Genomic DNA, 15,384 nt, shown 5'->3' on the forward strand with positions numbered 1-15,384 from the left:
AACTCGAATTTGAGGAGGAAGGTTGAATTTGGGGGAAACTCAAGAACCCTAACTCATGAATTGGGGATCTTAGTTTCAGATCTTATTGTATTGGAAATGGAATAGGTTTTAGGGTTATTAGGGATTTAGGGTTATTAGGGATTTAGTTAATTAGGGATTTTTTTTTTACAGAAAAAATTAAATATTAAATAAAATAAAATGCCACGTCAGCTCAATAATTGACGTGGCATGTCCAAGTCTACACGGTGGCCGGGAAGTTTCTCAGGCACGGTGGTTAGAGTCACCGGAGGGACTATTTCCGGAAGTTCCTCCGGGGAGGGACCAAAAACGTCCGGTGACCAAAGTTTAGGGACCATTTACATATTTTTCCCTAAAAAAAATGAAGAAAAACCCAGCTTCAACGGCGTAAACTTCACCTAACCCATTCGGCTTCTTCCTCTGCTCCAACTGAAGCATCTCACAACAAAAAGAGAATGACTCTGAATCTCTCTTCGAGGGCACTCTCTAAGGCATCAACACACCCAGTTCTCAGAACCTTCAATCCCATTACCCCTTTGAAGGACCATGATCCTCGCATTGCTCACCACATGTTCGACCAAAGTCCTCTTAGAGATATCAAAGAGTATAATCAAATGCTCTTCTATTACTCTCGCAATGACCAACCCCGAGAAGCCCTCAAGTTATTTGTGTCGCTTTGCCGCTCTGGTATACCCCCTGATGAGTCCACCATGTCCTGCTTTTTGAAAGTTTCTGCTGGTTTGTTTGATGATGGGTTTGTGGGTAGGCAAGTGCATTGTCAGTGTGTCAAGTATGGACTAGTTCAGCAGCATGTTGGTGTAGGAACCTCTCTTGTGGATATGTATATGAAAACTGGGGCGGTTAGAGATGGAAGGAAAGTTTTTGATGAAATGGGGGAGAGAAATGTGGTGACTTGGACTTCCTTGCTTGGGGGGTATTCGTGGAACGGGATTAATGATCATGTGTGGGAGTTGTTCTGTGGGATGCAAGCTCACGGTTACTTGCCTAACCCGTATACTGTTTCGACTGTTATTACTGCTTTGGCCAATGAGGGTGTGGTTGCTGCAGGAATGCAGATTCATACCTTTGTTGTAAAGCATGGTTTCGAGGCAGTGACAACCGTGTGCAATTCTTTGATTAATATGTATTCGCGGTGTGGGATGCTAGGAGATGCTAGAGCTTTTTTTGATAGTATGGAGAGCAAGGATTCGGTTTCTTGGAATAGCATGATTGCAGGACATGTAGCGAACGGACAGGATTGGAAAGCTGTTGAAACATTTAATGACATGCTAGTTGCAGCGGTCAACCCTACGTACGCGACATTGGGTACTGTTATTAAGTCATGCACCCGTCTTAAAGAATTGAGGTTAGTGAGACTGCTTCACGGTAGGGCTTTGAAGAGTGGGTTTTTCACACACCCTAATGTCCATACTGCACTCATGGTGGCATTGATCAAGTGCAAGGAAATGGACGGTGCCTTTCGTCTATTCTCCTTGATGCCCGAGGGTCAAAGCGTGGTGTCATGGACTGCCATGATCAGTGGATACGTGCAGAATGGTGACATTGATCAGGCTATGAACTTGTTTTCCCAAATGAGGAGGGGATATGTGAAACCAAACCATTTCACATACTCTACGATTCTAACTGTTCAAAATGCTGTTTTCATTTCTGAAATACATGCGGAAGTTATCAAAACTAATTATGAGAAATCATCTTCAGTAGGAACTGCACTTTTAGATGCTTATGTTAAGTTAAGAAATATGAATGATGCTATTAAGGTTTTTGAGCTAATTGAAGTGAAGGACATAATAGCCTGGTCAGCAATGCTGGTGGGATATGCACAAACTGGAGAAACCGAAGAAGCTGCGAAATTTTTCTGCCGATTGACGAAGGAGGGGATCGAACCAAATGAATTTACCCTCTCCAGCATCATTAATGCATGTGCTGCTCCTACAGCAGCAGTGGAACAAGGTAGACAATTCCATGCCTGTGCAATTAAAATGAGATTAAATAATGCTTTATGTGTGAGTAGTGCTCTTGTCACCATGTATGCAAAGAGAGGCAATATTGATAGTGCATATGATGTTTTCAAAAGGCAAGATGAGAGGGACTTGGTTTCTTGGAACTCAATGATCTCTGGGTATGCACAAAATGGCCAGGCTAAGAAAGCATTAGATGTATTTGAGGAGATGCAAAATCTGAACTTGGACATTGATGCTGTAACATTCATCGGTGTTATTACTGCCTGCACTCATGCTGGCCTAGTGGACCAAGGCCAATATTACTTCAATGTCATGATCAATGATCATCAGATTATGCCAACAATGGAGCTCTACTCTTGCATGATTGATCTATATAGTCGTGCAGGGATGCTGGAAAAAGCCATGGATATCCTAAATGGGATGTCATTTCCCCCAGGTGCAACTGTGTGGCGCACTCTCTTGGCAGCTTCTCGAGTGCACCGCAATATAGAGCTTGGAAAACTTGCTGCTGAAAAACTTATTTCACTTCAGCCACAAGACTCGGCTGCATATGTCCTCTTATCCAATATGTATGCTGCGTCAGGAAATTGGCAAGAGAAAACCAATGTGAGAAAACTAATGGATAAGAGAAAGGTGAAAAAGGAACCTGGGTATAGCTGGATAGAGGTTAAAAATAAGACATACAAATTCTTAGCCGGTGATTTTTCACATCCTTTCTCAGACCATATTTACTCAAAACTTTCAGAGTTAAATAACCGGTTGAAGGATGCAGGTTATCAACCTGATACGAACTATGTTTTTCATGATATTGAAGATGAACAAAAAGAAACTATTCTGTCTCATCATAGTGAAAGGCTGGCCATTGCCTTTGGGTTAATATCTACACATCCTGGAATTCCAATCCACATTGGGAAGAATCTTCGAGTCTGTGGAGATTGTCATAACTTCATAAAGTTAGTATCACAGGTTGAACAGAGATATATTGTTGTTAGAGATACAAACCGGTTTCACCACTTTAAAGGTGGTGTGTGCTCATGTGGAGACTACTGGTGATGTTTGGGCTATCATATGTTTGCTGAATTTAAAATTTACTCAGAGGATCAAACAGATCATATACATTTAGATACAGATTACATACAATGTAGATGAATTGTGTGGTGTCATTTTGGTAAGCTACTCTTATTCTTAATACAACACCATGTGACTAGTTGTACATAACCTTATTTCTTACTATTTTATGTACATTTTTACTCTTTATTCCTCTTAATAAGTATTATTGTTAAAAATTAAGTTAATCATAATTTTTGTAACAGTGAATGCCAAAACTTTTCAAACCTATAAATTTCACATTTGAAGTTAGTGAATTTAAATTTTGATAAACCATATATATGAAATTAATAAATACAGTTAGCGGTGTTTTTCGATTCACAATTTGTTTAACGATTTAAAAGGTCCTATATTCGTTATTTACGCATATCTTTATTGTCAGAAGTAATATGAAACCATTCATGTGTCCTTACCCAATAGCTTAAGCTTTTGGAATAATTGGTTGTTTGACATGGTATCAAAGCCTCTATGACTAAGTGGTCTAGAGTCCGAATCTTATTGCCCCCATTATTCTAATAAAAAGTTGAATTTCAATACATGGTAGGTGAGTCTGTGCATTATCCACACTTCAAACCCAAGTGGGCTCTTGCGTGAGGGGGCGTGTTAGAAATAATATAAAACCTTTCATGTGTCATTTACCCAACAGCTTAAGGTTTTGGGATTGATTCTTGACATTTATATATAGAAGTTCAAGTAATTTATTATTCCCCTAAATTTATGTAAGCATTTTGTAAGGAAATTTCACTAATGAAATGCATGTTTTGATGATTTAATTATCATTTTCATTTGTTTATTGATGGAAGCTATGCCTTTTGTTGAAAACTAATTAGAAATTAGAATATTTACTTTACTAAGAACTAACTATGAATGGGGACCTTACGAATGTTGTGAAGTGAGCAATGTAAGATTTTTTGGCTGGTTATATGTGTAAATTACTTTTTTCTTTCTCTTGGTCAAGCTATATTATCAGTATATTCTAAAGGGAAAGAAGGAATATCTTATGTTGTGTAGGAAGCTGGAAACGGAGGAAAGTGGTTGGCTGGAAGGCCTTTTTGCTTCGCAATGGAATGGCAAGATTGAAAAGGGAGTAGATTTTACTTGACTGGAATGAACTTGCTGAAAATATGGCAAGTTTCTTCTCGCTTCAACATTTTTTCTTTAGTATTTCCATTCCTTTTTTATACCAGTGGTTTTAGTGAGGGGAAAAGGCTTGTTTGTTGTTGTATAGTTGACAATATAGTTCCTGATGCAGGGCAGCCCACGTTGGAAGTTGGAACATGTAGAGTTTGATATGATCACAACTACCTTGCATACACAGTTGATAATTTTGGGGGTGAAAGGCTCTCTTTATATTCACATAATGTCAGAGGTTTTAACTCATCTGCTTGGTTTTCTCCATTTTTTCCAGTTCTATTCAGTGAGTCACGAAGCTGTAGCTTTTAGTTTTTCAAGTCTGAGTTGGTCCACAGTTTACTCGACGTCCAGTTTGTCGGCCTTTCCGCCATTACAACCACTTCCATGAGAAGGATATGTACTTTCATTTTATCCATTTTGAATTTTTACACTTTCTCATCTCTTTGATGTCGATACGTTGTGTGTTTTAGTCTAATTGCAGAGATATAGAAGATTTGCACTGACATCCGGTGTGGTGCTCAGGAGGCACACGATATCTATGATTCTATCATGAGGATCTCACATGTGGTAGTGGTTGGCGCTGCAAATGAAAGTCCTTGGAGCATGAAGTAGATACCAGAAGAGGGTTGCTGACATTATTTCCAAAATGAATGGTGAGTGTGTTTGTTACATTACTCTGCCTTGATCATGTAAAGTTACCCTTTGATCATGTAAGCCACACATGAGTGTGAAATTGTTGATTGGTCTTGAAGCTTTAGAAGAGAATCTTTTCTTACCAGTTACAAGCCGGATACCCTCTACCCTGTTTGCTTCGCAGTAAAAGGTTAGAGATGATAGTGATCAGAGAAGGAGAGTGCAGAGATCCTTTTTTTTGTCACCGCTTTAGAATTGCGTGGGACGTGTTTTGGCTGGAAGTTAGGAGAACATAGTTAATTATAACCAAATGATTAAAGCATCGATCTTGCACTTATGTGATAGTGTAGAACTGTTTCCGACTGATCACAACATTGAGAGCAAGTATGAGCAACAGCCATTTCTCTTATGCTTTTAAACTGATTAGTGCTCAAATCATCATGACGATTAGATATCTTTAAATAAGTAGGATATCATTTATTTATGGTTACTAGGTAATCTAATCATGTAATTAGGGAAGTAATCATGTAAATAGGGAAATAAAATATCTCTAGGATATTTTGGATTTATTGTGCCTATTATCAATAATGGTCCCCGTTGTGTAGTTTAGACACGGTTTAAATCTAATATTGTCTCTCGGTTTCTCCTAATTTTACATGGTAAATTATCCAAGTAAAGAAAAAGTATTGTAGACAGCTTTTAGTTTCCAAATCCAAATCTAGGAATGGATGATGAGATTGTTCCTGCTGGAAACCATCTCTTAGATAAGTTTTGAGTCATAACAGTTGTTGGTTGCACAATCTTTTATGCAATTTAGTTTCATGTTGGTTCTAGATTGCTAGTCAGCTAGAGTATTCACAGTTGGACAAATCATGAACCAAGTATGTATTTATTACTTTACCAAATATATTTAACTGTTTTAAACTTGTTTAAAATACCACTTTTCTCTTTAAACTGTTTTTTAAAGGTCAAAACCAGTTCAGGAAAGAAAACCAAGTTAAAACCAGTTTGGAGCTTAGAAATAGGTCAAAAATCAGTTTTAAACTGTTTTAAAATCAGTTACTACTTTAACTGCTTTGTTTCATTATTGATAATGTCACTTGTTTTGTCAATGGTTACTGAAAATGAGTCAATCTACTGGTGAACACAATATGACATTAATTTGTTAGCCCTTTCATGAAAGATGACACCGGGAAATTGAACCATTTTGGTGATTTTATGCATTGTTCCAAGTTTAGTTAGCATGATGAATCTGAGGATATCTTTGATTAAGAATTGTTTAGAACACCCGTAACTGTGGTTAGTATATCTGTGTCGCAGGAATTGTGACCATCAACTCACAGCTGAGGGCTCATATAGTTGATTGAAACTTCTGGAAATGCAAGTGACGATGATAACTATTAGAACTTAAGTTACATTCAGATCACCACAAAACCTTGACACTTAAGGCAATGGGTGTGTGTCCTTTAACTTACATACCATTGTACACTTGTCCTTTTTCATCTGTTTCAAATATTTTGGTTTTGGACCTTCCTTATACTTGTGTTCTTTATGACATTCTCAATCTGATATTATTTTGTGGATACAGCAGGAAAATGAGGTTGAAGAGGGTGGTGAGGGTGCCAATATGGGTGATAATGTGATATATTCCATCAGATGGTTATTCTTGGAGGAAGTATGGAAAAAAAACCTATTAAAGGATCCCCTCATCCAAGGAAAAAACCTATTGGTGTGAATTATCCCAAAGGCAAAAGAAATGTGCACTTATCGGGAAGTTTTCCTAATTGGATCTATAAAGATATTGTTTTGTTAATCATTCTTTGCAAAGGGTGCTGATTATTTACTCATCTATCCGCTATTTGCTGCTATTTTTCCGCTTTAAGGGCTTGACATAGTGGATTTTTGGCTTTCCACATTAACAACATTGTTGTATGTTATCTGTAAGAGTTCTCAATATAGGTACGCTTAAATGGTGTTGCCACCTTCATTGGTATTACTGGACTCTCAGTGGCTGTCATTGTTTTGATTGTGTTACTGGCTAGGTTGCCATCTGTTTCTTTGTATGATTAAATAATCTTTTCTAATGTTAAATTGCAAATCTTCAACTGTGATCCTCTACCCAAAAGCAGAACACCTTCAATTCAATGCGCTTTGCTTATTGAAGGTGTTGCACAGAACACTAATGGAAGTGTTTTTGTACATGCTAGATCTATTTTTATTTACTCTGTCCCCCTAACTACAATCACCTACCGAGTGTTTCTGGATCACCAATATAAAAAAGCAATTTTAGATTGCGGAATTCAGGTCTGTTTTGAAACTTTATCTCATGTTATACGGGTGGATCATGTATACCAAACTTTTCTTATTTGCCCTTTTTTCTACGCCAAAGACATGAGAAAATCATGTTCAAAATGTCACTGATGACACGCAAGTTATTGCTAGAAATGGTGATCAAACGTTAAAGCAATTGACTAAAGCTATATCACGTCAAAAAATATTTACTAAAGCTATATATCTTTGATTAAACATTGGATGAAACTGTAACAAAACGAAAGAAAAAACATTAGTTGCAACATTCCATAGAATTCACTTTCAAAAAAAAAACATTCCATAGAATTAAATCTAAACCACACTAATAATCAGTAGACAATGGAGTTCATGCACTACAAAGGGTATTAAATCATAATTAAGATTGTAATGTGGATTCTCATATCTTTGATCAAACAAAAGAATGCCAATCTCCATGCAATTCCACTGGTCTTTCTATCGTGCCAAAGGACCAATCAAAATGTTCAGCAATGAAAGGAAAAAATGTGGACCAATTAAAGTATAAGGGCATATCCATTCATCACACAACAAGCATGAAATCACCTATCAGTTACATCATACAAACAAAGAGCCATATACATTCACGTCTAAACCTCCATTGGTGATCAAAGTCTGTAACTAAGCAAATTTAATAAGGCACCAAACATAACATTAAAGAAAATCTTTGGTACATATTGAAGTTCTGTGAAGTCTGCTGCTAAACACCCAGTTCCTCAAACAGAAACTCCCAAGTCATTCTTTCTTGCCAATTCCATGTGACATGTTATAGATCCCTCGTCCCTGAACAAAAGGCATAAACAATGTTAATTCAAAAAGACAGAGGTAATTCAGTTCATATGACGAGACGATTCCTGATTACAAGCAGACTTACAATCATAAACAACGAAGTCGCTGCCAAAGCAAGTGGTATTGCTACAGATGTAATCTTATCATATCGCCCTTTCAAGTATGTGTGCTTGGGGATACTCTGGAAATGCTTTTGCTTCTCAACAAGCTTCTCTCGTGGTCTAAAGGGTGGTTCTGACATCCTGAATAATGTAGTTAACAATTTTCTCATAAATGCACTTCCCCCATTGTGAAGAAGGAAACTATATAAGAGATACGCATGAAAAATAAACAAAATTGTACCCTTTTAAAAGAGAAATGCTCAGTAACTCACAAACATAAGGAAATGAAAAATATTCTTGATGAAGCCAAATCAGGCACGATACAAGTGAAGAAACAACAGAGATGAACAGGTACAATACAAAAAACATACAAATGCATCTCCATACTACTGAACTTTCTCATAAATGCATTTCCCCTATTACAAAGAAGAGGAAGACAGAAGACTGTAAAACAGTTACTGCAAGAAAAAAAAAACAAAATTGTACCCTTTTAAATGAGAAATGTTCTATAACTCACAAACATAGAATTGGAAAACATGCTTGATGAAGCCCAAATCAGGCACGAAAAAAGTGAAGAAACAACATAGATGATAAGGCACAAAACAAAAAACATACAAATGAAGCTCCACACTACTGAACTTTCAATTACCCGACCATAATTTTTAACACTCAGTTCCACTAATTTTGTAATACTAAACCAAAAGGTCCTAAAGCTAAAATTTCACATACAAATCTAGCATAAGCATTAAAACATAATGAGATAAAATTTGCATCCTCTAAAGTGAAGATACACTTCAAAATGTTCAAAATGTAAAGTGAGAGTTAAAATCATGTAATTGTTAAAGTACACTCCTTGCTTTTCCAATCAACTGTCATAACTCTGCAATTTACCTATCTTTTAGAAATATGATATAAAACCATTCACATGTCTTAGGATAGTTGGTTCGTGACATGCTATAAGAGCCTTCATAACCCATTATTGTAATTAAAAGTTTTGTTTAAGCACAAGGTAGGTGAATCTATACATTCTCCATGCAAGAGCTGATTGGGCACATCTGGTGACCAAGCTTTCAACATAGCTATCCAATCAGCTCTTGCATGAAGGTATTGTGTCAAAAATATCACATTAAACCGTTATGCTTCTTACTAAGCAGGTTTCCACATTATAACAATCTATTTGGTTAATTTATTTATATAAATCCTTATCTGAAGCTAATTGATTATTCAGATGTCCTTATCGGGTTTCGCTACATTCAAACCCATTATCTATTACATCCAATTTCCGCTCATTTCTCTTCCAATTTCTCTCTTATTTTTCAATCACGTCACAAATCATATGAGCTATGATTTATTCACATCAAAACATTTTCCACTTCACTTTCTATCTGTCTTCTCTTTCAATCACACCATAAGTCACATCTCTTACTTTCTCTCTCTTTTGAGAAACCTTGTTCACCTAGGGTTCTAGTGTTAGATTTATTTATAATTAATTATCTCTTTTGTTATGTAGATTAACATTATCAATTAATTAGAATATATTTTGTTTAGTCATTAATATCAATTATGTGAATTATTAATTTAATTCAATTACATGTATTATGATGGATGGTAGATTAGGCTTTTGTTATTAACTGTCCTATGATGGGTTAGGTCAGTTAACTCTGCCTAATGAGGGGACCCTGGTCTCAACTGGTAATATATAAACTGCTGCCCCATTAGACAGTTTATCCCGAGAACGTATTAGCAGGTGCTGAGAGCAGTTCCACTCCTCTGGGTCCTTTTCACTTTCATTATCTAGTCAAACAACAAACTCATGGATTCTTCAATGCTTCCAGGTGCACAATTCATTTACACTATTGAATCACAACATGCTATAATCTGTATCTATGTTTATATGATCTATTTGGAGTCAATTAAATTTCAGCATCTAGTTCTAGGGAGGGAATACAATACCAAACACACCACTGATAGAACAACCAACCCTAAAAATTTAAACAAAAAAAATCTTAATTTCTGGTTAACGGTACTGTGCGATCATATAAGAAAGAAAAATCGCAGTCGCGCTAGCACTGTGTAGAGAGGGGGAAGCTTACTTGAAGTGAAGACCAAGGAAGGAGTGTTAAAGAGAAAATGGAGGAGCACGCGCGCTACACGCCTAGGGTCGTCGATTGATGAAGATGATGATTGTGGATTCTTCGAGTGATATACTAATATTCCCCTTTTTGTGCCTCAATAATTTTATTTTTATTTTAAACTCACTATTTTTTTTTTGAAAGTATTTTAAACTCACTATCAGTCATCACTTGTATAAAACTACAAATAATGCTTCAATGTGTGAAATCTTTTTTTTAACTTGATTTTATACATTTCTCAAATTAGGGGTTAAGGTCTAGTTCAATACTGTCTCACCATGGTAGTAAGTATTGTCTGATACACCGATACGATACGTGATACGATACGTTATTTTAGGTAAATGATACGTATCGTACTTGTGTATCGAATTGTCCTTGTATCGCGTTCGTATCAACTGTATCATATCATGTATCGTTGTATCACGATACGAAGTTGTATCGCACGATACAGAAACTGGGCAAACCGGGTCGGATATTTATTTTTTTTAGCATTTTTTTACAGGTTTTTTTTATGGGCCAAAGTGGGTCGACCCACTTGACCCAATCCATTTAGGGATTGAAATTACCTTAAATCCCCACTTTCAACTCTTGACAAGGGTTCAATTTCAACTCTTTATTCAGTTGTAGCCTTGTAGGATCAAAGCATAATTTAGCAAGTATGGAAGTGTTTTGCATTTGTCATGCTATTTATGATTTTGAAGGAGAGGAAGACTTGCATTTGTCATATCTTGATTAATTATATTACATATATCATATATTTTTCATTTATGACTTATTTTTGTTTGTGTTTGTATCGTACGATACATAATACAATACACGATACGAAAAATAGATCTTTCGATACACGATACGGTACACGGTTCAACTACCATGTGTCTCACACAAACCAACATTTTTTGTTGATTTAATTGCATTTTTTGTTCTGGTAGTTTGGACTATATTTGATTTGATTTTGGTCCCTTAATTGATTTCTAGCTAATCAAATCCTTTTTAATGTTAAGCAAATATGACCATTCTCTCAATTTTCATATGCACTAAATCATTTTTTTTTCCAGGGACAGGCTAGGCCCCAAGAGAAAACACTAAAATGAAACTACCACACCAAGGTGAGAAACTACAGACTTCTATCTATGACACTCCTCAAACGGTGAATCAAACCGGTGCGTCTCAAAAGGAAACTTCAAGTCAATCTTGGCCAAGTAATTCGCCACTGAATTGGCTTCCCTAAGTGTATGCTAAAATAACAAAGATCCATGGGCATCTCTTAGTCGAATAATCTCTTGAGTAATATGCTCATATTGTTGACTCCTAACATCTCCAGACTCTAACAAATGGACTGTCTCCAAAGAGTCAGTGCTTGTTTGATTTTCAGTTAGGAAGTCCGTTTAAAGCATTGGAATTTGAGATCACGATTTTCAATGCGCATTCAGCCAACAGAATGCACTTGTTGGGTTGAGTGAGTGCGCTTTCACATTCATCCAACTGAAAACCAAACAGGCACTCACTCTACATAATCACTTGAGGAAGCTCCAATCTAATCACCAGATCGACTACTCTGTTTTCTTTTAAAATATTTTAGGGTTTATGATACATTGAATATATGATACAACTTTTAAAAGTAAAAAAAAAAAAAAGTGAATTTTGTAGAATATAAGATTACAGTTCAAAGAGGCGAAAATTGGATTTTTTATTTTTAGTTGGAATGTAATTGTTTATGGGAAGAACGTTCAACTAATTAAATTTATTAAATTTGTGAAGATTTTTGTTAAAAATAATAGTTATTGAGGGTCTTGATTGTAATAATAAAAAAAATTGAGGCTTGAGAGAGTGAATCTACTTACAAGTTAATGAGGGACTAAAATCACATATAGTGAAAGGTATAGGATCAGAAGTCCAAATAACCTTTTCAATTTGTCATTAAAATATTTAGTTAAAGAATTTCATAGTAACTTTTCCTTTTAAATAAGGTTCACTTATTTTTTTTCAATATACTTTCTAATAATGCACATCTCTTTCACCATCGTTGACTATCTGATAACGTAGGAAGCCAATTTCTATCAAAATATAAAATGAAGCATTTGTCAATTTTTTTGGATAGTTCTCATTCAATAGATTTTGTATCTAACCATAGTTCCCTATAATACTTTAGAACTTGCGAGCTAATAAGTAATATATTTTTTTTTTGTCAATAGCTAATAAGTAATACTATAAGTAATAACAGACTACAGTTAAAAAGTAAAATTTATAAAACTAGAATTATTAAAAAAAAGTTGTAAGTGACCCAATAGCTAGCAGCCCGGCCAGTAGAAGTGGAACAGCCCAATAGAAGTGAACAAGCTTCTTTCGACCAAAAAAAAAACTTTCAATTTCTCCAACAGCAACAATTCATTGTTTCACTCACACATGCCAACTACAGAAGCAGAGGGAGGGGACACATTGATACAACGGCCTTTCCTAGTTTTTCAATTTCATTTTCTTACACGTGATCCATATTATGTGAGCTGCCGAAATAATTGTAAACATGTCATATTCTTTTACTTTGTCCTTCTTTAATTTTAATCTCCTTAATCTTAAATTTCTGTCTTCGCCACGGCATGCATGATACTGTTGGCCCAATATTTTGGCCCAAACAAGTAAAAAGCACATCCAGCCCAAAACACACGAGGCAGTCGAATTTAGACTAAGGAAAGGAAAGGAAAAAGGCACCAAGTTAAAAAGGCAGTCGAACTCGACAACGGGAGCCATTGCTACAAGCATGGGCACGTTTAACATGTGCAGCATTGACCAAGTCAGATCCTCACTACGTTGGTGAAACACGTGGCCAAGAAGCGGTTGAAGCAGTTGAGGTCCACGACCTCCACCACTGCATAAAGAACTCCCGGAACCAACTGCAGATCGTGGGAAAAAGGGGTTAGACCCACTAACCCATCCAAAAAGAAGGAAAAACCGCCAAATACACGCTCTATAAATGGAAGAATTCAAGTCAGGAGGAAGAGGGGTTCCCAACTCAACTCTGAAAAATTCACTAAAAAGCTCTAATGTCCGCATCAATGAGACTCGAAGAGCAAGACGTGATGATGAAGGAGTATGTTGCAGAACCACATGTTTATCTTTACTACGTTTAAGCTCGTCGTGTTATTTGTTAATTTCCTAGGATTCACCAGTTCTGTTCTTTAATTTCTTGTCGAAATTTATATTCCTTGCAGTTTCTTTGTCGCTTTGTCACACTTTGATCTTTATGTAATTGATCCTTGCGAAATGAAATCCAGTTTCTTTTGAATCGTTGATCGTTGTCGAAAAACGCTCACTCGCACACAACACTTTGGCAAGACGTTTTCCCAAAATGACCCTGAATCTAAACTTCCTTTAGTCAAACTAAGAGGATATTTGTTTACCAAAAATCAGCGTAAACAGATACATAATAGAAATTTCATAAAGTTATTTCATAAAGTTTTCATTTCAATCAATCCTCCTTCAAAACATTTTTATAAATCCTTTTATTTGCTAACCTCAATGTTTGGCCATAGACCAAGTCGATGTCGATATTTTGGATTGGCTGAATTCCCCTGTACTCATACCCTATCCCCTCCATTCCCCATATAGCATTTAATTATTCAGAGAGTTAGATACCTAAATGTGTGACAACATCACGCGGGTTTCATTTGCTTGAGCGCTATTGATTACTCCCTCCGGTCCTATTTATAAACAACAACAAAAAAATTCACATAGTTTAAGAAATGTAGTTAAACTAGATAAAATGCATTAAATTTTTCTTAAATTAAAATAAACTTCCAAAATTATCCTTTGTTATTAGTGTTGGAAAGTGGGAAAGAGAGAGAATAATTAATGAGATACATTTTACAAGTTAGAATTAATAAGGGTATCATTGGAAAAAATTAATTAATATAGCTCAAACTTTTATTTGGTTCTTATAAAAAGGACCAAGATTTTTCTTCTCTTTCATGCTTATAAATAGGACCGGAGGGAGTATCTTGTTAGTACCGGAAAGTGATGGTTTATTATCTTCATATAACAAACTCTAAATTATTGAAGGAATTGACCGTCAAAACATACCAAACAAATCAACAAAACAAATTAAGAGAGAAGATTGTGGAACAATTGGCAGTTTCTTTCTTGTGTTTCTCTACATGAAAGAACTTAACAAGGAAACAGCCACACGAACTCAAACAAAAAGTGAGATTCATTAGCTGATTTTAATTGTTATCAACTCCTAAGCTAATAATTTAAGTTTACTAAAATTATAATTACAATTAGCACGATACTAATGGTGAGGCCCTTGTGGACACCTTTAATTTTAGTGTGCATGGGCCAGGATTTTAATTAATTTGGACTCGAGCAAGCGGTTTTAAGTGGTTGTCTTTTATGGTGATGACTTGTTTATGTGTTAAGTTGTCAAATGTCTTTAAAAGTTTCCAAGTGACATGAAAAGAGAAGGGGTCTTGAATTTAATTAGACACGACAAATGATGACACATAGCTTTAGGGAATCTGACATGAATAAATTTGAGGATAATATTGGACTTAAATGGATTTTGGTTCCCTGTAAATCGGTGGGCTTATATTTTTCATCAAAATCAAATGATAGAAATATCTTATAAATTACGGCTTAAATTTATTGACTGCATAAACTTCGAAATTATCCAGCAGCAGACAATCCAAACTCGTTTTAAATAATTTCTTTAAGTGTTAAAGTATCTACATCCATCATACTCACTAAAATATTTACACTTCATTTTGTACAATTCTTCATAATGCCACATCATCTGCACCACTTTACCAACTTTTTACTCCAACCCAGAAACTCTTAAAAGTTCATATAGTGGATCACACCATCAATATCACATTTGTATATTTTATTATTTATATACAATTATATTAATTGTAAGTGTGCTTAAAATAAATACAAGCTCACTTTTCAAGTCGAGTGTAGAGTATCTATTCTCACATACTCAGCTTTGTCATGTTTGAATTGAATATGTACTCCAATGGTAATAAATACTCATATGAATATATATTTAACATTAGATACTATCATTGGAGATGCTCTAAAACACAAAACTTAAATGCAGTTTTATACACTCAATTTTTACTTTTGTCCAATCATATGACACATGAGTAAAAAAATGAAAAATATTACATCAAT

General features: G+C 35.5%; 2 protein-coding genes and 1 long non-coding RNA gene across 4 annotated transcripts; 2 read left to right on the forward strand and 1 right to left on the reverse strand.

The window, feature by feature from the left end:
• Positions 1 to 385: 385 nt before the first annotated feature.
• On the forward strand, positions 386 to 4,236 carry LOC130748984 (pentatricopeptide repeat-containing protein At2g27610). The gene is made up of 2 exons (XM_057602235.1): positions 386 to 3,168; positions 4,119 to 4,236. The coding sequence occupies exon 1, from the start codon at positions 474 to 476 to the stop codon at positions 3,051 to 3,053; it is 2,580 nt and encodes an 859-aa protein (XP_057458218.1). The 5' UTR covers positions 386 to 473; the 3' UTR covers positions 3,054 to 3,168; positions 4,119 to 4,236.
• Positions 4,237 to 4,358: 122 nt separating this feature from the next.
• On the forward strand, positions 4,359 to 6,870 carry LOC130748985 (uncharacterized). 2 transcript variants are annotated; one of them, XR_009022817.1, is made up of 4 exons: positions 4,359 to 4,386; positions 4,516 to 4,894; positions 6,195 to 6,329; positions 6,463 to 6,870. It is a non-coding gene; the product is annotated as an uncharacterized LOC130748985 (long non-coding RNA). The 2 variants fall into 2 exon arrangements; XR_009022816.1 differs by having other exon boundaries at positions 4,361 to 4,894.
• An 826-nt stretch (positions 6,871 to 7,696) lies between these two features.
• Positions 7,697 to 10,340, reverse strand: LOC130749359 (uncharacterized). Its single transcript, XM_057602698.1, has 3 exons — positions 10,183 to 10,340; positions 8,074 to 8,230; positions 7,697 to 7,982 (listed from the first exon to the last, which is right to left on the reverse strand). Exons 2-3 carry the CDS (start codon positions 8,227 to 8,229, stop codon positions 7,935 to 7,937), a joined length of 204 nt encoding a protein of 67 aa, XP_057458681.1. The 5' UTR covers position 8,230; positions 10,183 to 10,340; the 3' UTR covers positions 7,697 to 7,934.
• Between the last annotated feature and the right edge of the window lie 5,044 nt (positions 10,341 to 15,384).

This window comes from Lotus japonicus, chromosome 3 (assembly GCF_012489685.1).
Source record: "Lotus japonicus ecotype B-129 chromosome 3, LjGifu_v1.2".
NCBI classification, from domain to species: Eukaryota; Viridiplantae; Streptophyta; class Magnoliopsida; order Fabales; family Fabaceae; genus Lotus; species Lotus japonicus.